Source organism: Cervus elaphus, chromosome 1 (genome assembly GCF_910594005.1).
Source record: "Cervus elaphus chromosome 1, mCerEla1.1, whole genome shotgun sequence".
In the NCBI taxonomy this organism is placed as follows: Eukaryota; Metazoa; Chordata; class Mammalia; order Artiodactyla; family Cervidae; genus Cervus; species Cervus elaphus.
The window spans coordinates 44,639,204-44,658,589 of record NC_057815.1 but is presented as its reverse complement, the minus strand read 5'-3'; the positions used below and the strand labels follow the sequence as shown (position 1 = coordinate 44,658,589).

Below are 19,386 nucleotides of genomic sequence, written 5' to 3'. Positions count from 1 at the left end.
ACTCCATAAATATTCTCTGAATGGATAATAACTCAAAATTACCATTCAGACTAGATTTGTCACTGCTTATAGAATACTAAAATCTTTAAACTGTGACTCAGTCTTGATTTAAATAATCTGCCCCTCTATTTCTTAGTATAGTTGTTTTAAAATTCTGATGCTTAGCTAAGTTGAATGACAGCATTAGCTCACCCATATCATTCTCTTTCCCTCCTTCCTGGGAAAGAGTGGCCCCTGAAACCATGGAGGATGTGGAATTGGCTGGCAGGTATCCAATGTCTGCTCCTTCGCTTGCTAATCCACTTTGGCGCAACTTCGCAGAGTCCTGGGGTTCAGGACTCACAGAAGAGGGTGTGGACAAGTGCTTAGGGTGGCGCTGCTTCTGTAGTTCCATGGCTCTGCCAACTGAACAGAAAGCAATGGTTAATAAATCATGTGGCAAAACAGCTTTAAAAAAGATGAAAAGAATTTAGAAAGAACATAGTGGGCCCTAGAAACATATAACATGAATTACACAGAGCGAGGAAGAGATAGATAGACAGAAAGATAGGAAAGAAGGTAGAAAAAAAGTAAGGAAGAAAGAAAGAGAAGGATGGAGGTGGGGGCGTGGAGAGAGAGAGAAAGGCAGGGGAGAGCGAAAGAGGAGGAGGGGAAAAGGGTGGGAGATGGTAGAAGCCAAGGGGGAGAGAAGAGGCAGAGGACGAAGGGTCCTGAGAAAAGGAGCTGAGAAGACCAGCACTGGGTGGGGGAGAGGGGACACCGACAGACAGCGATGGACACACACAAAGCTGTATTCCTGTCAGGGTAAAGAGGAAGCCCGCTGGCTCTGTGAGCTCTCAGCAAGCCCCTACCCCACTCCTCCCTAACACTCACAATTTCTTCATCGTGACACGCCTCAGAGACCATGCAGAATAATTCCCATCCTGCCTGTTACCAGTGTTCACATCAGTCACCATGAGAAGCACCCCATAGCCGTGCACATCTTCACACAGTTCTATACATCTCTAATCCTAAAATTGTTCCTTCCCTAACTCCTACAATTCTCCTTCTGAATCCCTTGGAACTCATGGTTACCATCTGTTAAATTTTCCATTCTCCTCAACCTCTTCTCTAAAGATTTCCTTCATCTTCTCAGTGTTTCTCAACAAGGGGCATCATGACATTTGAATGAGGATTCTTCACGGGGTGGGACACTCAGGTTTGCTGGATCACAACACCCGTCCCCAACTCCAACTGTGCCAGAATTTTCAAATGTGGTACTGCCCAATGTGAGGACCACTACAGGACCTAATTTCTCTCCCCATAGCACTACCTCTACTTCTCCTGTAGCCCTCTCTAGGAGAGCAACTCTCCGTTAGGCCTGAGGGTGGAGGGACATCAGGAAATAAAGCACAATGAAGAGATGGACAACAGTTTATAAGTATGGAGAAAATGAGTCATATATGTATAAAAAGACAAAGTATGATGGTGAAGTTCATGTACATTTTGTTTTGTAAATTTAACAATCAGAAAGTGAATGCAAACAAAATCAGAACAGGTAAGTAAATTATGTTATAAACAGCTGATGGGATGGTTCTACTGCCATTAAACACTTAAGACAACTGTCAAGTCTAACTGAACACCGGGGGTTCAGTTAGAAATGACACTGAATAGAAACAATGGAGGTTCAGTGGAAACATTTCTAGAACATCTTTCTCCAGCAACCCAACCTAGCTAAATGAGCCTCTGATATAAAGACGGCATGGAATGGTGGGAATGCAGCATTTCAAACTTCCACATACTTGCACTGTTGTCATGGCGGCTTGGTCTCCTAGGGGGTCCCAAGATGCTGGTGAATCCTCTTCGCTTCCCTTTTTCTTCGCCTTCCCTATCTTTCTTCATACTTTGCTAGAATCAAGGTACAATCAAAGAGATAAGAGATGCACAATTCTGATGGTCAAGTTGAAAGAAACTGGCTACATGTAAATGAAAGAAACACACAGGGTCTTTGGAGGCTGGCACACAGCACTATGTACACATCAAAATCCAGATGCCTTTTCAAACCCTTCAGAGCTGACAATTTTGGAAAGTAAAAGGTATTTTTATAACACATTTACTGGGAGCTTGTTTTAAGTAATTTATTCATCTCTTGGATAATATTTGCTAAGCTAATGTCTGAAGGCACTATGCTACAAGATGGGGTACAATGAAGGACGTCCTTATCTTCATCCAGCTTTATAATCTAACAACATAAATAATTACAAACATTGAGAGGAACCATAAAAGAAAAGCATGGGGTCAAAACTAAGCTGAGGATAGCTCTCTGTGTAAACTCCTGTTTTCACTTTTCATATCATCTAACAATTAGTTTGAACATCTGGATTTCTCACTGGATTTTGAGTTTCTTGAGAACAGGGACCGTATCTTATTCCTGCTGGCATGCTTCACACTAATTTGCTGAAAAAGTAAACACTAAGAAGAAGGAAAGCCCTGCAGTCAGATGTAAGAAGCATGGCGACCTGAACACACTATTATTATTCCAGTTTTACCTTGATTTTTGGAAGGAATCCAATCCGACCCCGCTTGTGCTCCAAATTTCGAGGTTCTTTCACTTTTACTCCCAAATGTTTCATGTACATGAGAATAACATATTGCATTGTCGAACTGGGGGAGAAAGGATTAAGTAAAATAAGACTTATGGGAAGGGACAGTGGGTAAATAAAGACACCAAATGACTTCCAAAACCTCCATGCTGAAAGTCTTAGAATTCATCAAGTGAAAAATAAAGAGCTATCTACTCACTGTGACCAGTAAAGATTCTACTCAAGATACTAGAATATTAGTCACATAAAATACAAGCCACCAGAGACAGTCTATATTTTTAAGTTAAAAGAAATAAATCTTAATTTAGGACAGGAGAAAAGACAGTTTCTTTTTTTTTGATCCTTAAAATTCAAGGAAAAAATAGTTACATTACCTCTTTTCTTCTTCTACAGCCTGAGCAGTCATCCTAAAAATAAAAGCATTTAAAATGAAATATTACAGTTTAGTAAAAGAGCTGTTACTAAACTCAGATAACTGATCAACAAAACAGAGTCAAGTCCATGGAATTCTCCAGGCAAGAATACTGCAGTGAATAGCCATTCCCTTCTCCAGGGGATCTTCCCGACCCAGGGATCAAACCTAGGTCTTCCCCATTGCAGGCAGATTCTTTACCATCTGAGCCACCAGGGAAGCCCCTGTGGCACAGTAAATGCTTTGGGACCCACTCTAAGTCTCTGTCACCTGGAATGATATATCAGAAAAATTGTGATCCCTGAAGGATCACTTTTTCGTCATCAACTTGCTATAAATGCTATAAAAATAGCAAGAAATATTTTCAAAGCCTGTGAATTAAAGCCAATGTAGTATTCAACCTGTTTTTGATCAGTTAGAAATTCTACAGTTACTCATTTTAGCAATACCCAGAAAAAGAAATACAAGAACATCATCTACAATATCAGCATAAACTTAAGATACCAGCTTCTCAAGTATTATCACAAGGTAAACAGCTCTACATAGACAACCTGACACCCCTTCTAAATTTGTTCAAAATGTACTTTACACATAATTATCATCTCAGTAGAGAGGGCGTTTCTACGTGTATTTCTATTACTTACAACACTTCTTCAATTTTGGCAACAATCTGTTCTGCACATGCCCGTTCTTTCTCCAAAGTTAACCGGTCCTTGTCTCGCTCCACATCAAGTTTCGTCAGTTCGCTTTCAGCCAAGGTCAGCCCCATGCTGCGCTTCTGCCTAAAGGGAATAGGAGAAACTTCCTGAGGTAGCCCACAGAAAAACTATCTCCCTCTGGAGATGCTTCATCGGCGTTTCCATAGTTATGAATTTCTAGCAACAGGTAAAATGTCATGGTTTTCTATTTGGGGGCCCATGTCACCTGGGACACTGCAGGAAGAAAATTCTAGAGGAAGTCACTCAACAGAATACATATCTTGAAGGACACATTTGGCACAGATAGGTACTAAGCTCAATTCCTGCCAGCCATAAGGAAAGGGGACCATGCATTCTCAGTACCATTCCAACCTTTCGACACCAGAAGTTCATTAGGTTTTAGTAACAGTGATAGAGACCATATGTTATGCCAAGGAATGTATAACCTTTTCCTACCTAAAAAGAAGATTAATTCAGGATGACCATATCAGCTTCTGTAGACCACGAGGCTTACCGAAAATCCTCCAAGTGCCTCTGAACTTCTGGGTGGACTCTTTCTTGCATAGTTTGGATATAGTGGCGATGTAGATCCTCAGGAATAAGCTCTGGTCTTCTTTTTTCTGCATAAATACATGAAATCACCTGATTTCTGTGCACATTCTGTGCACTGTAACTGGCACTATTTGGTGTAAACTTAACTTGAAGTAAGATAAAGAGATACTCAATATATTTTAAGTATTTTATCTCAAAATTCACATTTCATTTACTCTTAAATGTACTACAGGTTCTTTTACTGTTGTGATTCATATGATTCACGGTGTAACAGATAAAACCTCTAGAGAGGTGATGAGCTACTTATCTACAGAGATGTAATCCTCTAGCACATTGGTGCTCCAGACTTACCTAGATCTACGGATATTTCATCAGGAACAGAAACTTTCAGGTGCTAAAACAAAAACACAGACAAAAAGTGAAATAGCACCAAGAGTCTTTCAGGATGCATATAAGTACTCAAACGAAATAGAGAAAAAATGTGAATACCTATATTTATAAGCATATTCATGTATAAGCTCATTTTTGGGGTACCACCCATCTAAATTTCCCAGCTTTGGAATATTCTATGGTTTGAACTTGAAAATAAGCCCTTTCCCGGAGGATCATGTTATAAAGGAAATACCTACAATCCGTTTTACTAGATGACTGAATGCTTTTGTGCCTTACTTATTCCTGTTGGCTTTGGCTTTCTAGAATGAACAAATATTGGTTTGGGCTTTCGAAAATCACTGGTTAAGATAATCAGTCACACACTGTTTGAATCAATATAGGTAAAAACCTAAACTATATGTAGATTACCATATGAAAAACTTACTCATGTATAACAATTTTATTCACTGTATTTGAGACACTCACAATGAAGACCATGATATTCCCAATCATATTGGTATATAAAGCTAAAGAACCCTCACAAGAAGTCATACTCCCAAGGAGAAAGTGTTGGATGTCAGTGTTGAAACTCTGGAGTCTTAAATCTCTAGTTCTTACATCTGCAGTTTTTACTACTGAAATAAGATGACTGTGTCATAATTTACTTCTTCTTAGCTATGCTTTTTTCACATGATAACTGCAGTTTGTGAACCCATTACCAGATAATTTTCTCCTGTTAATTTGGGAAATGTCTCAGAAAAAATTATTTTGCATTTGGAGAAAATATATTATCTTCTTCAAATTTACTCTGTATTATACACCCACTTAAGTCATATCCTTCCAGAATTTAAAAAAAAAAAAATTAATGTAAGGTCTGAAGTTTTACATCTGAAAATAAGTTACTGCTAAAAATTAAGAAAGCTCTAATATTTATTTGAAGAGCAATAGAAATGGATTTCAAAGTTTTCTCTTTATTTGAAGTTGCCATAAAGTAGCTCAAGCCAACTTTCCAGAAGTACTTCTAGCACAAATGCAAAAAAGTATATATCTGTTCATTTCTGTATGTGGGTATTTATATGAAATAATATCACCTGTGGCATAAAAGAATAACTAGCAAATTAATCTAGCAGGGTTCTTACACTTTGATGTTAATAAGCTTATATAGATCATGAGCAGCAAAATACAAGACATCACCTGGTCTAAAGGCACATTGTGTGCCTTAGCATGGAATGCTCTAAAGAAACATCAAGTTCACATAAACTTCAGTATACTGTCATTTCTTCATGAAAGAAAACCATCTTAATAGATATAATGTGTAATATTTTAAACAATGGCATTATAATCAGAATCCTAACTAATCCATTCAGCAACTATCTGAGTGACCACTCTGTCAGGATCTATTCAGTTTTGGGGAAACAGCAGCAAACAAACAGAACAAAAGCTATCTGCCCTAATGGAGCTTACATTCAGGGCAGAAGAGCAGGAATATAGACAGATAAAGAAAAAAATATAAATTCTATGGACAAAAATAACACAGGAAAGGTGACAGAAAGCAAGGGGGATGAAATTTTAAGTAAATTGGTCAGAGAAGGCCTCACTGAGAAGGTAACTGTATTCAGCCATGTGTAGGTGTAGAGGCAGCTTTGTAATAAAATACAAAGAATATAGGGCAAGTGCTGGAGGAAGAGGGGGAGCCAAAATGTTTCTATGTGAGTCTGTTTAAGATGGGAGAAATAACCATGTCTGCATACTAATAGGACTAATTCAGTAGAAAACAAAAGAACTGATGATGCAGGAGAGAAGGGGTACGTTTGCTAGAATAGAATCTTTTGAGTAGGTATAAGAAAACACAATCTGGATAAATAGGGGAAGAGGTGGTCTTGAACTAAAAGCAGAACAATTCCTACATATCATCAGGAGAGAGGGTTGAGCGTACTATATGACAGAGGTAGGGTGATACCTCTGGTAGAAGTTATCTTCTGTATGCTTTAAATTTCTCAAAAAAAACAGCAAGGTCATCAGTTGAGAAAAGAACAAGAGAGGAATTAATGGAGAGTTTAAAAGAGAGAAGGTGTGAAATAGTCAACTAAAAGAACTGCAAATATGAAAGGACTAGAGACATGCAGCATGATTATCAGAGACGTATTAAGGGCTGTTATTTACCCTAGAGCAAGGCTAATAATAAAACACATTAGTTTAAAAACCTTATTAAGATTTCTATTGGTAAAATAAAACACTTATTATTATCTACCATCATTTATATGAGTAAGATCGTTTCCATCCCTTTTAGTTAAACTTGGGCCTCCAAACTTCAAAGAGGCCAACCAGAGTCCAATTATACAAGTACTAACCTTTGGATCTTAATATATATTTATATATACACATATATACTGTATTCTCTTTTTCATTCCCTTATCCTAAATATGCATACATATAAACATATATATATGTTTATATCCCTTAAAACCTATTGTGAGAATTTATATGCCTATAACTAACTTAGAAATAAAAAATAAGTCATGAGTAATCAATAATTTAGATATAATACAGACATTAGGAAGCACAATAAAGTCCAAAAACAGGGGAGGGAAGATTGGAAGTTGGGAGGCCAATAATTCAGTGTACTGAAGCAAAGATTATAATATTAACTTGGTAACTTACGGCAGATCGATCCAGGAAGAACTGATGAAACTCAAGGAAGACACGACGGGTCTCCTTGGAATTGGTCTGTTTATATAGGTCTGAATAGAGATAACAGAGCTGTAGTGGAGAAAGAAATGGGGAAGAAATCATGAAAAATGTCATCTGCTAGATCCTCACTGAGTATAAATGTCTGAAACAAGTAGGTCACCATGAACAATGTAGTTATTACCATATAACCAAATCTTTAAAAATTAAATTAGTAACATTTTAATCATCATAGAAAACTGACAGAAGTCTATCTACCCATCTTGCTAAAACTGGAAAGTTTCATGGCATTTGCATCAATTAAGAACTCTAAACTGGCTAAATCATAAAATATATTACCAGTGTTGCAGGGTCAAACTGGGAAACTACATGGTGTAAGAAAACAGCCAAGTGAGCCGGGCGAGATTTCAGCAGTTCAATGCTCTGAAAACAGCTGCACTGCCCATTGATCTAGAAAAAGAAATAAATATACATCAGTAACACCAACACATAGATGCAAAATGTAATGTCAGCTCAGTTAAATATGACTATTCCAATTTCACTTTGACCTATCCTAAAAACTTTAAGGTTTAAAAAAACTTCACAAGAATATTATAAGCAACATGGGCTACGGAATCTATTCCTCTGAAAAGTATCTCTTGGGAACAGGTTGGAAGAAAGACCGTCCTGGGAGAATGTAAGTCCAGAATATAATTATCAAAGAGCTCACAGGTCTACAAATCAGTACAGAAAAAAAAACAGGTTAATAACACTTCTAAAAATGTAAAGGGAGGCTTTCTGCCTAATAACAAAATAGGTGTCTTCCTCTTAGGCTAATCATAGAGATGGTGGTAGGAAATGGAGTTGTGAGATTTTAAATAAGACAACTCCTAGAATACTTGTATGTTTCCAAACTGCAATGAACACAGAAAGCAGCAAGAATTGACCTTAACCTAGAATCATGTAAGTTAATCTAAACAAGTAACACCCATTCTGCACAATCTCTTTCAGAAAATATAAGAGGACTAAGACTTCTCAACTCATTCTAAGAGCTCAGCATCAACCAACTATCAAAACCAAAGATATTACAAAAAAAGAAAACTACAGACTACTATTCCCTATAAACACACACACAAAAATCCTCAGCAAAATAATAGGACTGAATTCAACAATATTGGAAAAAGGAAAATATATTATGACTAACTGGGGTTTCTCCCAGGAATGAAACAGGAATAGCTGTTTCCAAATGCTAATAACACCAATTAATGTAATTTACCATTATATTTAGTTACATGTAAATTACATTAATGTAATGTAAATTTAATAACAACATATGATGATCTCAGTCATTCAACAAAATTCAACATCTATTCATGATAAAACTCCTATCAAACTAAAAATAGAAGGAAACTTCCTCAATTAAAAAAGCATCTACAAAAACCTATGGCTAACATCATATTAATAATAAATGATTGAATGCATTCTTCCTAAGATTGAGAATAAGGCCAGGATGCCCTGTCTCACCACAGTGATTCAGCCTCAGACTGGAAATCCTAACTAGCGCAGTAAAGGTAATAACAAGAAATAAAAGATAAACGCTGGGAAACAAGAAAACAAAAACTGTCACAGTTATTTACGTGGAAAAATCTTAAAAAGTTATTTAAAAAATCTTTTTGAAGTAGTGAGTTTACTAAAAGATCATGTGAGCTTACTAAAAAGGACAAGAATAAAGCCAATCACATTCCTATATACCATCAATAAACAACCAGAATTTGAAAATTAAAAAAAAATTTATAAGAACATCCCCCTTCTCCCAAGATAAAATACTTAGGTAAAAATCAATGACTTCTTATCAGCTTCAAGAGCAAGGCCATTTCTATTGGTCAAAGCTAAAATAAGCAATTAACCCAAGCAATTAACCAATTAATCTTAGTTCTAAGACTTGAGCTTCAAATCCTTATAATTTCAATCTCCAGAAACTGTTCATTTTTGCAATAAATCAAACCTCTTAGAAAATTAATCATTTGTTTTTTACAAAGAAGAAGTCATCACCTGTTCATGTTCACTACCAAAGTCATCGTCCTCTGCTCCAATAATATGAGGCGCCACACGGGTAGAGGGACTCCCAACAAGTGACTGAGTGTCCTGGAAACATTCATGGAGAAGGAACGGAAAAATTGCCTGGTGGTCAATTTCAGAGACAGAATAAAGCCAAACTATTAAAAAGACGTGGTTCACTAAACTGACTGGATTTCTTTTCCTTTTCATTAGGTACTTTATTTTCAAAGTGGTTCTCAAATTTTCCAGTATTGATTGTTTCTTGGTCAGGGGGAGGGGGAGAAAACATTTCCCCTAGAAATAATAAACATCCTCTGCTTTGTTTATCTGGTTCTAATCCCTCTCTTTAGGCTTCATTTATTGTTTCATATATATCTGGACCTTGTTACAGAAAGAAATTAAGCTGGCTTACACAAACAGTTACAATTTTTAACAGTGAATGAAGGCAACAGGACAAAGGAAAAATGGTACTGTTGACATTTTGGGCCAGACGATTCTTTGTTGTGGGGGCTGTCCTATGCACTGTAGAATAAGGAGCAGCATACTTGGCCACTGCTCACCCACTAGATGCCAGGAGCAGCCTCCCAGTCATGACAATCAAAAATGTGTCCAGACCTTGCCAAATGAGCCCTGAGGGACAAAATCATTCCTGGTTGAAAATCATTGGCATAATGCAATAAAATGTTCAAGTAATCACACCAACACTGCTATAGAAACGATGGTAACAAGATTGTAAAAATAAATTGTAGGCTGGCAGCCCTCACTCCTATGCAATAGATCATCCATGTGTCAGTTCACTTATAAATTTGGATTTAGCATGAAAAGGGGAATGTTGGAACATTAGTGTATAATGCAAAAAGTATGGGATATTTGCATACCACAAATACAGAAATGAAAGACCATATAGTACTAAGAGAAATAGTAAATTTGGAACAAATATGAAAAAAAATGAGTTTGGCTCAAACCTGACAGCAGTTGAATGCTGTAGGATCTGGGGTTGAGCAAAGAGAGTGAGGCTATGGTGACGTGGGAGTTATCCGCACAGCAGTTACAGCTCAAACTACGTACATGGACCCACAAGCTATAAATTAAGTGACTAATAAACACATAGCTGCAGTTTTCTTCCTTAAGTGTGTTGCAACTCTTAAGTATCTGCATTGCCTAAACTTGATTCTGCCTTTCTGTAGTCTTGCTTTTTAAACCTCAAGGCTTTAATAATATTTTTTTAAAAATCAGGTGAAGCAGAAATTTTATTTCTTTAGAGTATTAGTGAGACAACTTTTCATTTTACAGCAGACTTGAGGTTTCTGATTTTTCAATAGTCCTTATGTTGCTAACAATAGACAAATCATAATATACTATTAAATCTTTTACTATAAAACTTACAAGTCCTAATTTTAAAAAATAAAATCAAAATGCTAAAAATAATCAGTTAGGGATTTACAAGATCTAGCAACTCCATTTCTGATTATATACTCAAAAGAACTGAAGGAAGAACTTAAACCGGTATTTATTTATACATGCATGTTCAGAGTAGCATTATTCATGACAGCCAGAGGTGGAATCAACCCAAGTTTTCACTGATGAAGGAATGGACAAACCAAATGCGGTAAATACACACAGAGATTATTACTCAGCCTTAAAAGCGAGGGAACTCTGATACACGCTAAATCACTCATCAAACTTGAAGAATGATGCTCAGTGAAATAAGCTGGCCACAAAAGGACAAGTATCATATATTCTACTTATTATGCAGTTCCTAGTCAGAGTCGAAGGGACAGAAACTAGAATGGTGTTTGCCAGGGCTGGAGAAAGAAAATAATGGAAGTTAGTGTTTAGTGGACACCAAGTTTCAGCTGGGGAAGTTGAAAAACTTTTAGAGACAGATGTGCTGATGGTTGCATAATGATGTGAATCTAACTTAATGACAATGAACTTAAAGATGGTTAAAATAGTATATTTTATGTTATTTGTATTTTACTATAAAAAATTTAACCACATAATAATACTAACTATGGAGCAGCTCTCTATTTTCCAATCTTTATTAAGTTCCTTTAATAAATTTAAGTTTTTTCTCCAAATTAAAAAAAAAGAATACACACACACACACACACATCAGTTATGTCTGTCATTTAAGTATAAGGAAAGTCACTATCATTTCATTGATTTCATACTCACAGTGTCCTGAATTGCTTCACTTTTCTCTGGGTTTTCCTCTAGATAAATCCTCTCTTTCAAGCCACTCTTGGGACTCTAATGAAAATAAAAAAACCAAAAAACGACGAGTTCAACAGGCCCACCAAAGGAGATAAGAAAAAGCAATGTGAAAGAATAATGTTCTGAATGACACATCTGTGTTTGAAACTACTAAATATCTTTCATATAATACTTGGCTCTGCTACTTTTTATCTGACTTTGGCAAGTCATTTATTCTCTTAGGCTTTTAAGTCTTATGTTGATAAAATAATTTCATCTTCAGGCTTGAGGGTTAATTTCTATCAAATAATTCTAATCAGATATATTACATATTTCAAGCTCATTAAGTCAAAATCAAACTCTACTTCCTCTAAATCCCTCTGTCCCAAACTATTCTTTCTATCCAAGTTAAAAGCATTCTAGCCTATTTATATGAAGGAAAATGAGTTTCTATTTTTCTGTTACTACCTTATATAAACTGATTTATGGATTCTTATAAAATTTACATGGTATGTTTGGGATGACCTAATGTAAAATATACACTATATGATACACAAAGCTTCAATTCTAGGGGATAAGGAACACTCCAAGCAATGGGAGCCATTCTTCAGAGCAGCTGAAAATGAGACGCAAGAAATTTTTGTGTGAATGCCTATATAGAAGATATAAGCTATCTGTATATATAATGTATATAAGATAGAACAGTAATTTCAAATATAAGCCCCACCTGGGAGAAATGGATGACTCTGGGTTAAGAGGTAGGACAGATCAAGCTAGAATAATCTTATCACACCAAAAAGAAAGAAACCTATGTTACTGGGGAGTCATGTCAAAAGAACACAGAAAACAACTTGAGAAGGAGCACACTAGTCCCCTCAAAAGGGACAATTTAATAAGTATCAAAAAGAAAAATGACTGTAATGGACTGAAATGCAATAAGAAACAGGTTAAAAATCTATGAATTCAAAATATTACACATCTACACACATGTGTGCAAACATCCCCACATTTAGTGACCTTCGGATTATGTCAGGGCACCAACTCTTCTGAAAACAGATACGTAAGGGAAAATAATCAAATATTTATCCTGAATTTCCTGTATAAGCTATACTTTATAGCAACTTAAAAGCTAGAAGGAAAAATTCTTTATAAAATAATTCCATCTAATGAATACAGGAAGAATGACAAAATTATATCATTTTGAAATCCCTTATTAAATAATAGATGCAGGCATTTTTGCTATGAATGGAAGTAAAAACATTAGATAAAAACTTAGTGGAGAAATTTATAAGGAAGGAATTATGCTGATAGAATCTGCATACCTCATACAAACTTAACAATTATAAAAAGACAACCAGACATTCTCCTCCTAATGTGATGTAACAGGATATACACAGTACCACCCATGAATTGTTCTTGCCAAACAACAACCCTCAATCCTTAATCTTTTCAAGACTCTAGATCTTACTATCAATTTTCAGGAAATACATACCAGAGGAACATGCTTAACACCTCCATGAAAATACAATTAGAATGTGGGTAGTTCTATTCGACATATGACCCAGCTTAACAAAAAAAAAAAATAGTAAGAAGAAAAAAGAGGAGGGAACTATCATAAATTAAGAGACATCAACCAAAGACTGAAGCTGTTGACTGGATCCTGACTCAAATAAACCTACTGTAAAAAGATTATTATAAGACTATTAGGCTAATCACATTGCATATTAAGAAGATATTACTGAATATTTGATAATGCTTCTATGGTTCTAACTTTTTAAGTCTTTTTTTCCTTCCAAAGATGCATGTTAATGAAATAATACCTTGGATTTACTTTAAAATATCCAGGATCTGGAGAGTACAAGGAATGAAGGAATACAGACAAAAATAAGTTTAAGCACTTATTGATGACTCTGAGCTGGGTGATTAGGTACATGCAGGAGTTTATTATCTTAGTCTGTTTTTGAGTCAGTTTGGAATTTTTCAAAATAACTTATTTTTAAAATTATTTATTTACTTTTGGCTGCACTAGGTCTTTGTTGCTGCTCATGGGCTTTCTCTAGTTGTGTGTGGGGGCTTCTCTCTAACTGAGGTGAACAGGCTTCTCATTGCAGTGGCTTCTCTTGTGAAGCATGGGTTCTAGGCACACAGGCTTCAGCAGTTGTAGTGTGGGGGCTCAGCAGCTGTGGCACGAGGGCTCTAGAGTATGGGCTCAGTAGTTGAGGCACATGGGTTTAATTGCCTTGCAGCATGTGGGATCTTAGTTCCTGGACCAGGCATGAAACCTGTGTCACTTGCATTGGAAGGTGGATTCTTAGCCACTGGATCACCAAAGAAATTCCTCAAAGTAATTTTTAAATTAAAGGTCAGCTGCAAAATGAAAATAAAAGAGGCAAATGCTCTAAGTTTTAGATGATAACTTGCGATCAAAGGAAATCAGTCCTGAATATTCACTGGAAGGACTGATGCTGAAGCTGAAGCTCCAATACTTTGGCCACATGATGTGAAGAACTGACTCATTAGAAAAGGACCTGATGTTGGGAAAGATTGAAGGCAGGAGGATAAGGGAATGATAGAGGATGAGATGGTTGGATGACATCACCAACTTGATGGACAGGAGTCTGAGCAAACTCTGGGAGTCAGTGATGGACAGGCGAGCCTGACGTGCTGCAGTCCTCGGGGTCGCAAAGAGTCAGACTCGACTGAGCGACTGAACTGAACTGAGCTTCTCCCATGAGAAGTACATCCATGGGCATGTAAGCATTCTTTAAAGCCTTCTCTGAGGTGAGCAAGAGCAGGGAATTTCACAATGCTAATGATATCACAAACACCGTAAGGAGATTATTTTATAAAAAGGAGCAGAAAATGGAAAAAACGTAAGGCATTGATTGGTTCCTACAATCTTAATACAGTACAACTGAAACGAACATTGAAATCCATAAGATAAAAGCAGCAAATCTCTAGCTTCAAAAAGACACCTGTAAAAAAAAAAAAAGACACCTGTAGGCATGACATGAGTTTGTTATGTGTTCAGTGAATACCTAGTCTTCACTGTATTGTCTCTCACGTGGATTTCTACATCATCCACTTATTTGGCCTCAATTGCCTCATCTATGGAATGGTGACATTTGCTTCTTTAAGATTACTATGAGAGTTAAAAAGAGTAAGTGTAAAGCATTAGGTACAACTACGATCATAAACTAGGTATTCAATAAATGGTGACAATTATCAGCCATTTAACACACATTTGTCAAGTTCCTCTTAAGCCAAGCAGTTTTCTTTTCTTACTGATCTCCCTGTCTATTTACTTCATTTTTGACACTGACATGTTTCTGGCTGTGCCTCTCTTCTGTATGCAAGATACAGCCCACACTCTACTCATTCACTCTTGTTCAAAGACCAATTAAACACCAAACACATGTCGAACTGTCTGAATTCACTGGAATGTCTGTTTCTACACTTGCCAATTCACTCTGTACTTCATAAAGTGATATTTCTAAGCCACAGATTTTATGGTTAACATTTCTGTAAATAAGATAAAATTCAAATTTTTCATTTGCATCACTTGTTCTGAATTCCTACAATCTCACTGTCTTTGTAGATATAAAGTCAAATATGATGGGTGCGTTGCTCTCAAGAAACTTGAGAGCAAGTTTAGAAACATCTAAACTTAGAAACATCTCCTACTAGAAACATCTAATGGGAGAGATAAGCCATGAAAACAGAGAGGAGATGCAGCACTAAATCAAAGAGAAGAAATCTGAGGATTCCCAGAAGCAGAACTGCTGGAACAAGTTATAACTTGAACTCGACTTTGCTTCTAAGATCAACTCCAGCCATTTTATCTATTAATATAATCCTAATACACCTGTAAAATTTTCACTGCTCTCCCAAAATGTTATGCATTTTCAGACCTTGGAGCCTTTGAGTGCTGGTATTTTGAAATTAGGTAGAGGCAATCTAGCTGAGTAAGTCTGGCAAGTTAGCTAACTCGCTTTGGACTCAGTTTTTTCTTTTGTTTAAGTAATAACAATAGTACTACTTCATCAGGCTGTTCTGAGAATTAACCAAGATAAAAAATGTATAACACCTATTATAGCTGATGGTATTAATACATATGCTCAATAAATGTAAGCTACTGTAATTCTTTTCTTGAGGCAAAACTGAAATCTTTCATCAAGACAATTAGCCTATCTAATCATAAAACTCCTATTAATATATTTCAAAATAAAAATATCCTCAAATTTTCCTTGCACAAGGAACTGAGTCACTGGGCCTAAGGATCAAGATACCCTGAATGACGGTGGCTTAGACCAGTGGCTTTCAATTTTTTTTTTTTACAACCTCCAGTAAGAGAAATTTTATATTAACCAATGTGTACACACACACACACACACACACACAGCTATACATGTGTACAAATGCACACAATATGTGCATGTGTATATACAACAAAAGTCACAAAAAGTAACACTTACCTCCTCTACATGCAAAGCACTCTTATTTCCTATTCTATTCTTTTTTTAAAAATGCTGGCCCCGACCCACTAAACTGATTTTATGACCCACATTGAAAAAAACACTGACTTACAACAGATTATTTTTTCATCACTTTTAAGAAGGGTGATCTATTTTGAAGTAATTATTCCTATTACTGCATACTACTTACAATGTATTGCTGAGTATATAACACTGAACTTAGCTTTTAAGTATTCATATAACTGTGATGCTACATCATATTCAGCTTAAAATATTTTATCATCTTAACAACTATCCATGTTCATCTGGCAATTTTTGGGTTAATAAAGAAAGTATTACTAAACATGGGCTATTAACTGAAGTCTAAGAGGACTAAGGCTTTTCCTCTTTGAAATGGCAAAGTGCCCCATGATTCAAGACTGAGTCACTCTGACCACAAATGGAATATTAACATGCTCTTAAAGATATCAACAGTTGGCCTCTCGGTTTAGTAAGAAAGCACCGGCATTATTAACTTCTCTACCCACAAACAAGACGCCTGCTGGGAAATTCCATCTCCTTAAAAGAAACATTTGGCAATGGTGTCCAAGGGAAAAAGTGAACTCTGGAATTAAAAGCTCATATACAACAGGGTCCAGAATTTCTGCTCATGAAACTGCTATGTTAAAGATGATGGGGACCCTGAGGGATGGTATAGGGAGGGAGGTGGGAGGGGGGTTCAGGATGGGGGATACATTGTACACCCATGGCTGATTCATGTCAGTATATGGCAAAAACCACTACAATATTGTAAAGTAATTAGCCTCCAATTAAAATAAATTAATTAAAAAGATGATGGCGATAAAAAGAAAGTAATAAGAATGCCTGTAGTTCCTATAACTTAAAATCAAATCTGGAAGTGGGGCTGTAGAGAAAAATACAACACAATGAAAGCGTAGAACACTTACATCGGCACTGTCACTACTGGGCCGAGAAGCATCTCCGCTGCCGCAGTCAAGTCTGCCGAGTCCATCACCAGGGTCTGCTTCTCCTTCACCGACTGCTAGCCCGTCACCTAATGGCTTGGAGGACGTAACTACAGTTCCATCCTGAAACACATCAGGCACACATACATTAAAAACAAACAACAACAAAAAAACCCTTTCATTACTGACTGCATAAAGAAACAGAGTCACACTGCAACCTCAATGGAGACTGTAAAAAGTTGGCCAGTTTGATGTGATCAAGAATGCTCTACAAGTTCTAAAAGTCAAAGGCATAAATAACTACTAATTCTGTGGTTCTAAAATGGCATGACCTTGAAGACAGGGAAAGTGATATTTCAATAAAGAGAATAAATATTCAAACTTTCAAATAAAAGCAAAAAGATAAAATAGTTTAACTTACATAATTTATATTCCCTGCCTGTTAGTAAAGATTATGACACTATAATTTGTGCTTAATTGCCTTCCAACACTTTACAACTTCAATAAATTGCCAATTCCGGGACGCAAAGCTATACTGCAAATTATTATAAGCTTTTAAATTAGGAATCACAGTTTTACTCTTGGAACAGGGTAAGACTGCTGTCTTTGCTCAGTAATAACAACAACATAAAACTGTCAATTATTACCAAGGCAGAATACTCAAAACTTCATATAGCTAATGGGACTAAAAGAAACAAGCAAAAAATGTGTAATGAAAAGTACACTGAACCCGGAAGTCAAGAGGCCTTAAAAATGTGTGATCTTGTGTGAGTCATTTAACCAATTTAGGCCCTGGTTTTCTCAACCATGGCATGATTTTTTTTAAACTTTAAAACGAGCAGATTAGGATAGATGATTTCTGTGTGAACCTACAGACCTAACTCATGAAGAATAACAAATAAGCAGCTTTTACTCATTTCTCCATATACCAAATCTAAACATTACAGAATATAAATCTGGTTGACATATAATGCTGAGTTATTCTTCTAATGAGATTATCATCTTCATAATTTACACCTATACAGCAAACCTATTTTTAAATTAAAATAAAAATATAGTCATTAAGAACATGAATGTGCTTTAAATTCGTCAGAATAAGTTTAAATTCCAGTTCTATGTTCCATTTAGCTACACGACCATAGACAAGTTATTTAACTTATCTGAGTTTCTTTAAGTGTTTATGTAAAATGGGGAGAAGCAACAGTAATATTTAATCTCAGAGGGTTGTTTTGAAGATTAAGTAAGAAAAATTATATATCCCTACTTAAAATATAATTGCCGGTCTGTTTTCAAATGGCAGAATAAATCTCAAAAATGGAAATACACGTATCTAAACACATTTCAGTAATTTGTCACATCAAAGCAAAAACACTCAATTCATTCTAAAATTACTGTGGAACAAAGAACCATGATATCATGACCAAACAATCAGAAGCCCACATTTCTTTTCTTTTTTTTTCACATTTCTTTTAGTTGACCATTATTTCTGCAACATCCGACACAGGACATCCTGTTGGCCTATACTAGAAAAAATAACTTTTTAAAAAGGGCAACTGTAACACCGTCTGACACATTCCCAGAAGAAAATTCTCCTGCAAAATGGCGCGCAGCACTTTTAATAATGATGTTACCTGAGCAGAGCCTGTGGCTTTGGATAACTGCTCTTGCAGCTGAGGAATGTGTTTCTTGGCCTCTTGGATCTCTTTTAACAATCTCTGAGCAGGTGTTCGGTTGTAGTCTTCCTGCAATAGCTGAAAAGTTATAAAAATATTTCAAGAATTAACTACTTATGTCAAGAAAATATATAAAAAGTCCATTCTTAATCAATAAAATAGCTGATGGCACTGACTACCAATAGTGTCTGATTATGATAAGTACCAACTGAACTATGCCCACTGATGTTTTTACTGGCCTGTAAATAGCCCCATTTCTAACTTAGTACCTGAAGCCGTTCCTGTTCTTTCTGTAACATTTTTCTCAGAATTTCTACTTTCTGGTTATGAACCACATTGTTTTCTTCCTAGAAAAAGAAAACAAACAAACAAATTAAGAACCAATACAAGGAAAGTGAAGCTAAAATATGTATTGAAAATGAGTCATACAATGTTACATTTCAGCTCCAGTTTTCAATACCTATCAGGATTTTCTTTGTTTCCGGTGGTTATGACGCCAAGCTTTCAGGCTTGACACTGAAGATAAAAGGTTGTAGGGCAATTTCAACCTTTCTATCTCACTTTTGATAAAAAAACACTAAAATGTTAATATTAGTTGGAGAAATGAAGTTGACTTAAGTATAAGAATAGTATCTTATACTTTGCCTTCCTTTGCATCTTTACTATCAACCCCCTTGGCATGGCTCAAATTCCCAGTATGTCCGACCTGAAGTATTAAGACCGCTCCCTAATTCAT

At 36.1% G+C, this 19,386-nt stretch overlaps 1 protein-coding gene across 6 annotated transcripts in view; it reads right to left on the bottom strand.

The window, feature by feature from the left end:
• Positions 1–19,386, bottom strand: part of ARHGEF12 (Rho guanine nucleotide exchange factor 12) — a 150,372-nt gene that overhangs the window by 34,444 nt on the left and 96,542 nt on the right. For 4 of the 6 annotated variants that reach the window (XM_043901196.1, XM_043901215.1, XM_043901236.1 and 1 more), the window contains 14 exons: positions 18,920–18,997; positions 18,609–18,728; positions 16,960–17,100; positions 11,520–11,594; positions 9,336–9,464; positions 7,644–7,754; positions 7,278–7,376; positions 4,596–4,638; positions 4,207–4,312; positions 3,639–3,776; positions 2,957–2,989; positions 2,529–2,643; positions 1,782–1,887; positions 193–405 (listed from right to left, as the gene is read on the bottom strand). In XM_043901196.1, coding sequence (XP_043757131.1) covers positions 193–405; positions 1,782–1,887; positions 2,529–2,643; positions 2,957–2,989; positions 3,639–3,776; positions 4,207–4,312; positions 4,596–4,638; positions 7,278–7,376; positions 7,644–7,754; positions 9,336–9,464; positions 11,520–11,594; positions 16,960–17,100; positions 18,609–18,728; positions 18,920–18,997 — 1,507 coding nt within the window. The remainder of the gene's footprint in view (positions 1–192; positions 406–1,781; positions 1,888–2,528; positions 2,644–2,956; positions 2,990–3,638; positions 3,777–4,206; positions 4,313–4,595; positions 4,639–7,277; positions 7,377–7,643; positions 7,755–9,335; positions 9,465–11,519; positions 11,595–16,959; positions 17,101–18,608; positions 18,729–18,919; positions 18,998–19,386) is intronic. The other 2 variants (XM_043901225.1, XM_043901206.1) reach the window with 1 other exon arrangement.